Raw genomic sequence first — 12,681 nt, 5'->3', positions numbered from 1 at the left:
ATAGAGGAGAACAGAACAGCTGATCGGGCGGCAGGACCAGTGTTTCCTCATGTGTTATTTTAAACAGAGCTAAGATCCTTCGACAATCCCTAGTAAACCCAATGATGGCCTAACACTTTGGAGCTCAGTTTCTGTCAGCCTTCTGGGTACTCGGAGTTGAAAAACGAAACTTTTCCACCATTAGTTGTTCTCTCCTTTCTCTCGTCTCGCTCTCCAGCTGTTTCTTTAACTGGTGATTTTATTTCCTCTCCAACATAAATCTATAGTTTTGAATTTGCAGCTCGTCCAGGTTTACCTTTGAATCTTTCAATTCATGTTTCTGTTTTATAAAAGTGGCTGATCAGTTTCACTTTTTATTTCTAGTTTTTGTTACCGTAATAACTAACACAAATGCGCTCCTTCAATTTATCTCCTCCCCGTGTCTTAAGGCTGAATTCAGAACCTCGGTAATAAAATCATCCACACTGACCTGTTTTTTATTTATCTTAAACTCTTACTTTAAATAATTTTTCCAATGGAACCTGTGAACACTTCCGTTTTGTGATGCGGCCCTGCTTTCTTATTTACGGTAATTCGTTCGCCCTGTCTTGACGCTCTCTGCGCCCTGATTGGTCAGCCACTGTCAGCTGACCGGGGAGCAGCGGAAGAGGAAAGCAGAGCAGCAGAGAGCAGGTAAGGAAGTAAACAAAAATAAACATTGCTTTATTACAGGGAACACACGGTTCTGGTTCCGACCTGGTTATGGTTCGGTGTGTGTTAAGATGTTAGCAAACAGATCTGGTGTTCTGTGACGTTTCCCGAACTCCGCTGGCTCCGGTTCTGAGCGCAGGCCCGGTGTGCGCGTTCCCGGATCAGGAGACGGTCCGCGACCGGAACGCCGGCGCCTTCGGTTCGGAAAGAGAATCAAATTCAAAGTGAATCGATTCTTCGGTCGATCGGTGATTGATCACAATAATACGTAGAGCCGTGATGACGTCTTCTTCCGCTGCGTCAAAACTCCTGACGGGACTTTCCAGCTGCCTGCGTGACGTCACGTCGGGCTGGTGGACCTGCCTGGTCACCATGGCGACAGGTGGAGCTCGCAGAACCTGCCTCAGGTTCTGACCGGAAAGGACGAAGGACACTGACGCTACTGTGACGTGTAACAGCGGAACTGGCTGAAAGGGCTCGGTTTATTTTTATTACCGCAATTACCCAGTTCAGTCATTAAAGAGAACCTACAAAGTCCAGTCCGGTTCTGTTCAGCTTGGTGGTTCTAGCCTCAGATGGAACATCAATGCAAGTTCTAGACCCGCTTGTTTAGGTATTTTCAGACAGGTTCTGGTCCAGATCCCTTTGTTTCAGGTCAAGTTAGATGAACTGGGCCAGGTTCTGATCCAGAACACCTGTGAAGCAGAGCTGTCTAATTAGACATGTTGTTACCTGTGTCCCTCTGATCACAATCTGGACCCGACCCGTGTCTCGAGTCTTCTCTAGAACCCGACAAAACGAAGAGCAAAGGAACCTACAGGAGTCTGGAACAGATCAGCATCTAAATCTAAACAAGTTAAAATTATGAAATGATAAATTTATTAAGTTACTAGGAACCGGTTTGGACCGCAGGGTGACAGAACCAGGTCCATCAGATTGAAGCTACGTATTTTACAAGATGTCTGCAGCGAAGATGTGTGAGCAGGTTGTAACTAACAGCCACACTGGTTCTGGTTCTGGGAACCACACGGTTCTTGTCCTTTAGTGGAGCATACCCTTCATCAACTGCACAAGGACTGATTGGACGGCTGTCCACTCAACCTGCAGTGTGACGTTTGAGTCAGGGCGATTAAAGTCCTGGTCCAGTTCACATCCCAGGTTAAGGTGTAAGCTGTTCAGAGCAGAATGAGGGTGAGCAGCAGAATGACTTCATCATGAGGGGACAGGCGGAGCAGCAGAAGGACTTCATCATGAGGGGACAGGCGGAGCAGCAGAAGGACTTCATCATGAGGGGACAGGCGGAGCAACTAGAATAACTTCATCATGAGGGGACAGGCGGAGCAACTAGAATAACTTCATCATGAGGGGACAGGCGGAGCAGCAGAAGGACTTCATCATGAGGGGACAGGCAGAGCAGCTAGAATAACTTCATCATGAGGGGACAGGCAGAGCAGCTAGAATAACTTCATCATGAGGGGACAGGCGGAGCAGCAGAATGACTTCATCATGAGGGGACAGGCAGAGCAGCAGAAGGACTTCATCATGAGGGGACAGGCAGAGCAGCTAGAATGACTTCATCATGAGGGGACAGGCGGAGCAACTAGAATAACTTCATCATGAGGGGACAGGCAGAACAGCTAGAATAACTTCATCATGAGGGGACAGGCGGAGCAGCAGAATAACTTCATCATGAGGGGACAGGCGGAGCAGCAGGTCAGGTGCTTCCCCTAAACCGGAGATCCGGGACCTTCACAGTTCTACAGTTCTACAGTTTCGGTCCAATCAGCTGGCTTAATTTCTTTAACGACCGCCCATTACTAAGGGGTGGACCTGTTTCTGTTGAATCTGCATGTTATCTAAGCCATTAAAGGCCTTTGTTAGGGAGTAGTATAAAACTTGTTACTCCACATTACTCCAGACTTTTTGAATTGAGAAAGCTTCCTGGAGAGGAAGCGAAACGTCTTCACTACGGAAAACAAGTCCAGCTGCTTTGTTTTTTTACTTTTTTTGGATCTGCCGTAAGATGCTGACAAAGCCCACTGGTTCTATGGGGCCAGAGAAAATAGTTGCTTTATTTTATATTCTATTGTCTGTTGTGAATTCCTTGTTCTGAGTCTTGTGAGGTTTAGCACAGCTGACTGCCGTGATGAAGCCCTCGTTCCTGATAAACGGTTCAATTGCTGCTATAACTGCTGATACTATGGATGCAAACACACTTCTGCTCAATAATGTTATTAACACCGTTTCTTATTGGACCTCAAATAAACCATCTTCATCGTTGTGTTGACCTTTCCTGCAAACCAAACCGCTTCATGTTAATAACATGAAATAACAGTAAAAACCTTTAAATTAACCTTTACCATGGTAAGCACGATCCCCACCAGCTGCTCTGAATCTAGAAAGAGCCTCATCAGTCGACCCTTCACTGTCCTGTAGAACTGGATCATGTCTGTGATCCACAACCGGTTCCACTTTGTACTGCAGCTGTTCTGTAACGCTGAGGCCCGTTTACTGCCAGTCCAGTCAACACTGCTACTCCTGTGTTGATCTGGTTCCTGCTCTGAGGTTCCTTCTTGTTCTGTGTTTGGATCTGCGGGTCAGTTCCTGGCGCCGTTCTGATTCCCGCCTCCCGTCTCTCCAGGTTCCGTCAGCCACCAGAATGCAGAGCACCGCCAACTACCTGTGGCTGATCTCAGACCTGCTGGGTCAGGGAGCCACCGCCAACGTCTACCGAGGACGACACAAGGTACAGGCGGGGAGAGGTGGTCCCGGGTCAGCACCGGTTCAGATGGAGCAGAACATTTGTAGAACTTCTCAGCTGGTTTCAGTCACACTATGATGTTTAAATCTGTGTGGGCAGAAAACGGGCGACCTCTACGCCGTCAAGGTGTTCAACAACCTGAGCTTCCTGCGGCCGCTGGACGTCCAGATGAGAGAATTTGAGGTTCTGAAGAAGCTCAACCACAAGAACATCGTGAAGCTGTTTGCTGTGGAGGAAGAGGTCGGTATGGTCCTGACGAAGGCTGAGCCCAGGACGTAGAAATGTTTCTGATAAGGTTCTCCTCTCAGACCAACACCCGCCATAAGGTCCTGGTCATGGAGTACTGTCCCTGCGGGAGTCTCTACACCGTCCTGGAGGAGTCCACCAACGCCTACGGTCTCCCTGAGGACGAGTTCCTCATCGTTCTTCATGACGTGGGTGAGGAAAAGTCCCCCGCTGACCCGGTTAACCTGAAGGAGGCGGCGCCGGCAGGTAACGCCTCACCTGTAACGTGTGTGCTGTGTGCTGCAGTGGCAGGGATGAACCACCTGAGGGAGTACGGCATCGTTCACCGCGACATCAAACCAGGAAACATCATGAGGGTGATCGGCGAGGAAGGCCGCTCCGTTTACAAGCTGACCGACTTCGGCGCCGCCCGGGAACTGGAGGACGACGAGCAGTTCCAGTCTCTGTACGGCACCGAGGAGTACCTGGTGAGGAGCACACACCTGGGGGGGCGGGGTCGGTGTGAGCGCAGCCTAACCCGGTCTCTCCCTGCAGCACCCGGACATGTACGAACGCGCCGTCCTCAGGAAGGACCACCAGAAGAAGTACGGCGCCACGGTGGACCTGTGGAGCATCGGCGTGACCTTCTACCACGCCGCCACCGGGAGCCTCCCGTTCCGACCGTTCGAAGGGCCACGCAGGAACAAGGAAGTGATGTATGAGCTGCTTTGGTGACCGACCAATCACAGCACGGCACGGCAGATCAGCTGACGGTTCTCCTGGTTGTGTCTCTCAGGTATAAGATCATCACAGAGAAGCCGTCAGGGACAATCTCAGGTCATCAGAAGTGTGAGAACGGGAAGATCGAGTGGAGCACCGAGATGCCCGTGTCCTGCAGTTTGTCCAAGTAGGTTTAACGGCTTTGATCCGGATCAGAACCGGATCAGAACCGGATCAGAACCGAGTGCAGACGGAAAATAGTCTGGTTCTTTAAAATGATGTAGGTCCGATCTAAAGTTAGGGCAGAAAGACTCAATAAGGAGTAACTGCAGAGCTGTGTGGGCGTTCCGACTGGGCGGTCCTTCTGCGCACAGACATGTAGACGTAGACGCCGCGTTATCGGGTGAGAGGCGTGCCGACCGAGCGGCCATCTTAGGTCAGACCAAGGTGCAGTCAGGCAGAATAAAAGTCAATTCAGGAAAATGTACTTTATGTTTTCAGACACTCTGAATCCGGTGAATTCTCACCCGATTTCCAGATAAATCAACTGACTGAAAACGTCACCCCTTTAGGGGCTACATGGGACCAATTGATTGAATTAAATGATTGTCTAACTTAATAAATAATTTCGATTTTGTATTGAAAGTAAGCAAACTTCCAGAACTCCGTCCGAGGATGCCCGATTTTTGCTCTGCTTATGGGTGCAAATAAAAGGACACTAGGACACTTGTTTTTTATTAAACAAACCATACATTGAAAAATATTGCAGAGTTACACAAAAGCATCCGAAGCTTTCGTCCGTTGAAAGGCAGGTGACAGTCCGGATTTTGAATGCCCCACACGCATATTTGTCCTTCTTTTTTAGGCTTTATGCTAGGAAGCGGATTTTTTTTTCCAACTTTGCCTGGCTCCATGCAGCAAAATGTCCAATCGCCTACTCGCTCGGATCTGGTTTTTACCTGGGATTACATGTAATCAATACGCTGCGCTGCAGCTGTGTGACAGAAGCAGAACTGTCAACTCTGCCTCTTGTTTCTCTACAGTCGCTGTTAAATTTCGTGAGTTGGTTTTTTTTTAAGCTTTATTTTTGAACGTGCAGTCGCATATTTGGGGTGTTTCTCCAGTAGAAGCCCTTATCCTGACAGGACAGGATTCTATCGTAGGCTACTACATATAATAGTCATAATAGTCCTCGCGCTGTTGCTTTCTCCTGACACCGCGAGCCGGTTAATATCTGTCTGCATACAACGCCGTTATTATTACAAATCACATGTGGTCCCTAGGTAAAACTAATACCCTGCGATAGGGATTTTTTTCGTCGGGACGGATTTTTTCAGCGGGACGGACATTTTTTGTCCGTCCCGCTGAATGAAGGAGATGGAGGGAAAAAACATATGTATTGAAGTGGGCAAATCAACGAACCAATCAGCGTTTGCGTTGGCGTGTGGGCGTTCCGACAGTGGGGGCGTTCTTACGCTCTGCAGTTATACCCTTCTCGAAAGACTTGGTTCTGGTCCGTCTGGGTCCGTAATAAACCCAGTGGACCAACGACACTGGGCTAGCTACTGTTGTGCCACCTTGTACTCCGCGTACCTGCTCACCTGTACCTGCTCACCTGTACCTGCTCACACCTGTACTTGCTCACCTGTACCTGCTCACACCTGTACCTGCTCACACCTGTGCCTGCTCACCTGTGCCTGCTCACACCTGTACCTGCGCTCACCTGTACCTGCTCACACCTGTACCTGCTCACACCTGTACCTGCTCACCTGTACCTGCTCACCTGTACCTGCTCACCTGTACCTGCTCACCTGTACCTGCTCACACCTGGCTCCCCTCCTCCAGGGGCCTCCAGAGCCTCCTGACTCCGGTTCTGGCCAACATCCTGGAGGCGGATCAGGAGAAGTGTTGGGGCTTCGATCAGTTCTTCGCAGAGACCAACGACATCCTGCACCGCGCCGTGGTCTTCGTCTTCAGCCTGCAGCAGGCCACGCTGCACCACGTCTACATCCACGAGTACAACACGTGAGTTCTGGGCCAGGTTCTGATCAGAACCGCCACGCCGGCCCACGGTTCTGACCGCTGCCGCTCCTCCCGCCTCCACAGGGCGGCGCTGTTCCAGGAGCTGCTGTGCCGCAGGACCAGCATCCCGCTGCACAACCAGGAGCTGCTGTACGAGGGCCGGCGCCTGGTCCTGGACCCCAACCGCCAAGCCAAGACCTTCCCCAAGACCTCCAGAGACAACCCCATCATGCTGGTGAGCCGCGAGGTCGTCGCCACCGTGGGCCTGATCTTTGAAGACCGTAAGCTCCGCCCCCGTCTGCATGTCCTCACCTCCGCCTCCACCATGAAGCTTCACCAGCAGCTTTATCTCCACAGCGAGTCCTCCCAAGGTCCAGCCCCGCTACGACCTGGACCTGGACGCCAGCTACGCTAAGGTACCAGTAGTGTTGGTTCTGGCCACTGATCTCTATTATTCACTGGAGTGCTGATTGGACAGAAAAACTGAAGTCACTGGCGGCCATCTTGCTCCTCCCTACTCTCACAGAATTCCACAGGATTTGGTTGCAACAACAAGCAGTTTTCTGGCTGAGTGAAAACGTTTCACAGGTAATTCTACAGTCAGTGGATGTACTAACTCTATCAACTACTAGGAAATTAGGTGCTGAAATATTTTACATGTTATTCATATTAAATATATATATATATATATATATATATATATATATATATATATATATATATATATATATATATATATATATATATATATATATATATATGTATGTGTATATTAGGGCTGAACAATTAATCGCATTTTCAATATAATCACAATTTAAAAAAACACAATTTCCAAATCGCAGAGTCTGCAATTTTTGCCTATGTAACAATTAGTGAATTATACACGTCCATTAGGTGTTGGTAAAATGTTTAAAGTGGGTTTGCCTCCACATGGAAGGGAAGACAGTTGCAGCAGTGAGATAATCTAACTTTATTACTTGTTTTAGAGTTTATATAATCATACATAGCATTAAGTACAGGTCAATCAGTTTAATACATAGACTTGTTTGTTGGTTGCACTTTATGTTCAACAAGGATTAATGTCCAAATCAACTAAAAACTGTTCTCTTGATTAATATTCTGATTAATAGAAACATTAAAAGTTCTTGTTTTAAATAGTCCTAACATCTTTATTTAGACGCCATTTTTGTTGCTTGTGGTTAATGCAGAGAAAAGTCAAAATTGCAATTTTGGTTGAAATATATTGTAGGCAGAACGCGATCATTTCTGCTCTGAGTTTAGATGCTGCGGCTCTTTTAGCAACTAATCTGCACAGCGAGGAAACAAAATGATTTGTTGTTTGTATATGTTTAAAAAGACATGATAAATTAAACTGGAAAAAAAAATCGCATTAAATCACAATATTAAGAAAAAAATCGCAATTAGATTATTTTCCAAAATCGTTCAGCCCTAGTGTATATATATAAAATGCAACATTTTTCAGCACATGACTTTCTCAGTACTTGATAGTTTTAGAACATAACATAAAAGTATATGGCATTTGACATTTTAAAAGTCTTAAGCCCCCCCTGAACATGAGAAAATCCTCGTTATTCGATGCTGCAGCGCACATATTCCCTAGTTGCTGGAGGAAAATAGGGAGTACCAATATGGCGGCTGGTGGCTTCACAGCATCTTGTCCAGTGGATAATGTAGCTCAGTGGTTCTGGCTCAGCTGTGTGAACACGTGGCCCAGTCTGACCCCCCACCCCCACCCGCTGCTGTCCTTCAGACCTTTGCAGGAGATGTGGGACATCTATGGAAAACCTCCGAGTCTCTGCTGGTTTATCAGGAGCTGGTGCGGAAAGGAGTGCGAGGATTGATGTGAGTGCTACGGTGGCCTGGGAGGACCAGCAGCAGCACTAAGAAGGCCTAATCAAAAGTATTTTGATCCCTGCAGAGAGCTGATGAAGGAGGACTACAGCGAGATTCTGCACAAGAAGTCGGAGGTGTTCCACCTCTGCAACATCTGCACGCAGCTGCTGGAGAAGACGGAGCAGCTGTGAGTGCGACCCGCTTCGATCCAGCGGTAATCAGAACCAGAACCAGCGCTCGGGTCGTGTGTGACGTAATGTCCTGTTCTGCTGCAGGCTGGCGATGCTGATGCAGGCCAACATGCTGACCTCGGAGTACGAAGAGATCTCCGACATGCACAAGAAGGTTCTCAGAGTGAGTGTCCTCCTTCCTTCACAGCGCTCTGATTGGTCCACGCAGGTGGTTCTGTAGGCACGGGCCGGGTCCAGGCCTCAAAGGAAAAACTCTGGTTTGGTTCTGATCCGCTCACACAGAAATAAGCAGCTCATTTAAAACCAATCAAAGCAGATCAAGATCAGGTAATCTGAGCTGTAATTGGTGGAGACTCACCTGTTCAGGTTCTCCATCAGGCTGACTGTTTGGATCAGGAGACATTAAAGCCTCAGAACCTCCAGAACCTTTCTGACTGGACCTTCCAGCAGTTTATTCCCAGCCAGCTGATTGTTCCAGAACCTGCGGTGCTGCTCAGGTGTGGCGGGTGGAGCCCGATCTCACCTGAGTCGACCTAGAGGAGCTTCTTCACTGAACTTTTCAGTCAGACATCAGAACCGTTTCTACTGTGTTCTGGTTCTGATCCGGAAAATCTCTGCAGATCTCCGGCTCTCTGGAGCCCATTGAGAGAACGGCACAAGAACTAAAGAGTAAGTTCCTGGCTGGAGGCCTGCTGACGGACGCCTGGACGCAGCAGGTTGGGACGCACCCCGAGGACCGCAAGTAAGGCGCCGGTTTGACGGGCTCACAGCTGGTTCTGGTTCTGGTTCTGGTTCTGGGTTTGTGACAGCACCGCGTTTCTCTCTGCAGCGTGGAGAAAATCAAAGTGCTGCTAGACGCCATCACAGCCATCTACCAGCAGTTCAAGAAGGACAAAGCAGAGAGACGTAAGACAGAGACACGCTTCCCCCCACAGGTGCATGATGGGACGTCCTGAAGACCCGACTGACCGGATCTTCCTCTCTGTGTTTGCAGGTCTGCCGTACAACGAGGAGCAGATCCACAAGTTTGATAAGTGAGTTCCCTCAGAACCGTGAGAACCCGGGTTCTGGTTCTACGCAGAGAACGGACCTACGGAGTAAATTAGGATCAAAAATGTCTGAAATCTGTTAAACAAGTGAAAACAAGGCAGGTTCTAGATATGGAGCAAAAAAAGCACCAAGAAACCAGAAATTCTACCAACCAGTTCACTGTGTCCAAATAAGTATATAAATAAATATAAATATATATAACAATATATAACATGAAATCCTCTGTGCGGAAACAGTTTATTGCTATGGATTAAACTAAATACCAAAACATATAAATCTGTAAAATAAGTCAAATATGTTCCAGTAAATAAATAAATTTCTGTTCTACAGAGAAACCAGAACCAGAACAAAAGATGACAAAAAAAAATCAAAATGAGTCTTAGAAATAAAAAGGCTTAAGTTTGTATAAAAACATAAAAACATGGAGAAAACTACAAAAAATACAATAAGCGAATATGTTCCTCTCTATGGAATAAATAGAAATTTGCTGAAAATCAGACGTTCCTTTTTAATTGTTGTTCAATAGAATCATTAAAAAATAAAATAATAAAACCGCCCATTTTCATTTTGTGGTATTTTAGTCAGATTCAAGGTATTTCAGGGACCATTGTGGGATTTTCTTTGATTAGCAGAGGGGGGCCAACAATTTTGTCCACGCCTGTAGAACCGGAACACGGTCCGTTTAGGAACCGTAAAATATATAGAACCGGAACACGGTCCATTTAGGAACCGTAAAATATATAGAACCAGAACACGGTCCGTTTAGGAACCGTAGGTACAGAATCAGAACATAACCGGTTCTGGAAGCATAGAACACAGAGCTAATATTTATCTAAAGCACATGAAGACGCACGATTAGCTGTAGATCAGGTTCAGGGATCTGTCTTTTCACAGGTTTAGTTTTTCAGTTGTCCGATGGTTCTGAAGGTTCTGATGGTTCCAGTTCTGGACTCATCCTGTGTTCTGCTGCTCTGACAGGCAGAAGTTGGTCATCCACGCCGGCAAAGCTCGCTCTCTCTTCACTGACGAGTGCGCCATGAAGTACCGCCTCTTCATCTCCAAGAGCGAGGAGTGGATGAGGTGCGGTTCTGACCCAGGTTCCAGGTGGTTCTGACCCATCTGGGTCCAGGTTCCAGGTGGTTCTGACCCATCTGGGTCCAGGTTCCAGGTGGTTCTGACCTATCCAGGTCCAGGTTCCAGGTGGTTCTGACCTATCCAGGTCCAGGTTTCAGGTGGTCCCACAGCTTTGCTCTTCAGCCGGTTTGTCTTTGGTCCTGCAGGAAGGTTCACCACGTGAGGAAGCAGTTCCTGAGCCTGTCGGGTCAGCTGAACAGCATCGAGAAGGAGGTGACCATGCTGATGGACCGGGCCATCAAGGTGAACATTCTGCTGGTCCAAACCCGTTAGGAACCGGGCCGTTCTCTCTCTGGATCTTCTCCAGATCCCAGATGTTGTCACGCTCTCGCTGAGGTTCTGTGTTTGTGTTGCAGCTGCAGGAACAGCTGCCTCAGAAGGTTCTGCCGCTGGTGCCCAATGTGATGAAGCCTCAGCCGTACCTCAGTCCCAACACGCTGGTGGAGATGACGCTGGGGTAAGACCGCCGGACCTGACCGCCGGACCGGGCCGCGGGCGGTTCTGATCCGCTCCGGTAACCTCCCGCTCTTCCTCTTCCTCAGGATGAAGAAGCTGAAGGAGGAGATGGAGGGAGTCGTCAAGGAGCTGGCAGAGAACAACCACTTCCTAGAGAGGTCCGCTTCTACCTCTCTTACAGGTTCTGTTGGTGTCAGATGCATCAGAACTGGTTTAGAACCTGGAGCAGAACCTGCAGTGTTTAGGTTCTGATCCGGACTTCTGAACACGTCTCAGAGTCCGATCAGAACAACCTGAGTGAACGCCGTTCTTTCTGAACACCACACTGCTTCTTCAGGTTCTGGGAGGATTCAGAGTCGGTTCTGATCCATCAGAAACAGAACCAGACTATTTTCCGTCTGCACTCAGTTCTGATCCGGATCCCGTGTTAACCTGAGAACTGGTTCCTCTGCAGGTTTGGGACTCTGACTCTGGATGGAGGTCTGAGAGGCTGACCGGACCGCAGCACTGTGTACATATCCTCTGTAAATACTGTCTGACTCGGACGGGTCACTGGGCCCACGGTCAGAACCTTCCATCAGAACCGTCGAACCCAGAAACCACTGTCCCGACTCCCCGCGTCTCCAGAACCACAGCAGGCCCGGACGGAATTACTACCAGAACCACCCTCTGCGCACTAAGTCAGATCTGCTCCTGAGATTTATTTGGTTTTATTTCAGCTCTCCAGACAGAACCCAAACTGCTTCACAGGTTCTACAGACACAGAACCATGACCCGAAGTCTAGAACCATGCAAATCAATATTTTCCTCTCATAACGGTTCTGTTTAAATGGTTCTGTATCCACCTTATTTCCGGTATATCCAGCAGAACGAAGCAGGAGGAACGTTTTGGATCAGGAGAAAGTTCCCCGGGTGTTGGGGGAACATTTTGGATCATGTTGGTGAAAGTAGTTTAAATGTTTAGAAAAGCATTACAATAAATTCAGTTAAAGGTTCAATCAGAGCTTTTCTCTCCTGTTTCCGCGTCGACTTCCTGTTTCCTCATCTACTTCCTGTTTCCTCGTCTACTTCCTGTTTCCTCGTCGACTTCCTGTTTCCGCGTCGACTTCCTGTTTCCTCATCGACTTCCTGTTTCCTCGTCTACTTCCTGTTTCCTCGTCTACTTCCTGTTTCCTCGTCTACTTCCTGTTTCCTCGTCAGTTTCCATCTCTCTTCCATAATAACATCCACAGTGCTGTTTGGAGCTCTTGTAAATACGGAAATAAAGACATCTGAAGCAGAAGCAGCAGTGCCTGGTTCTGTTCTGTCAAAACTGTGACTGAGGCCAGGTTCTGATCCTGTTTAGAAAATATTCTGACCATGTTCTGGTTCTGGTCTGGGCATTGCTCTGAGATTGTTCAGACCCAGACTAACCCCAGGTAATCCACCTGGTTCTGAGCTTTTAGGAACTCCAGTTTAGAACAGTTGTTGGCATGTGGTTCTGACCCAGTTCATTTTAACAACCTACAGAACCCTGTTCAGCTTGGTTCTGACCACTTGTTTTGAGTTAATTGGATCTGTAACCCTGGGGTCACTAAC

General features: G+C 48.0%; 1 protein-coding gene across 1 annotated transcript; it reads left to right on the top strand.

Annotated features, from left to right (window-relative positions):
• Window positions 1–593: 593 nt before the first annotated feature.
• tbk1 (TANK-binding kinase 1) lies at window positions 594–12,385 on the top strand. The gene is made up of 21 exons (XM_036149055.1): window positions 594–672; window positions 3,332–3,436; window positions 3,551–3,691; window positions 3,760–3,889; window positions 3,983–4,164; window positions 4,232–4,392; window positions 4,473–4,583; window positions 6,242–6,421; window positions 6,503–6,699; window positions 6,776–6,834; window positions 8,190–8,281; window positions 8,358–8,459; window positions 8,548–8,626; window positions 9,084–9,205; window positions 9,293–9,369; window positions 9,458–9,497; window positions 10,492–10,593; window positions 10,794–10,890; window positions 11,004–11,104; window positions 11,190–11,261; window positions 11,558–12,385. The coding sequence occupies exons 2-21, from the start codon at window positions 3,350–3,352 to the stop codon at window positions 11,595–11,597; spliced, it is 2,172 nt and encodes a 723-aa protein (XP_036004948.1). The 5' UTR covers window positions 594–672; window positions 3,332–3,349; the 3' UTR covers window positions 11,598–12,385.
• Window positions 12,386–12,681: the final 296 nt, after the last annotated feature.

This window comes from Fundulus heteroclitus, chromosome 17, assembly GCF_011125445.2.
Source record: "Fundulus heteroclitus isolate FHET01 chromosome 17, MU-UCD_Fhet_4.1, whole genome shotgun sequence".
Classification (NCBI taxonomy): Eukaryota; Metazoa; Chordata; class Actinopteri; order Cyprinodontiformes; family Fundulidae; genus Fundulus; species Fundulus heteroclitus.
This window is presented reverse-complemented; position numbering and strand designations above follow the sequence as displayed.

Excerpts from the sequence above, each read along its gene's own strand:
- tbk1 (XM_036149055.1), top strand. The coding sequence starts at position 3,350 with ATGCAGAGCACCGCCAACTACCTGTGGCTGATCTCAGACCTGCTGGGT. Across the intron at positions 4,393-4,472 it reads CGCAGGAACAAGGAAGTGAT|GTATAAGATCATCACAGAGA; the intron begins GTATGAGCTGCT and ends TGTGTCTCTCAG. Across the intron at positions 6,835-8,189 it reads TGGACGCCAGCTACGCTAAG|ACCTTTGCAGGAGATGTGGG; the intron begins GTACCAGTAGTG and ends GCTGTCCTTCAG.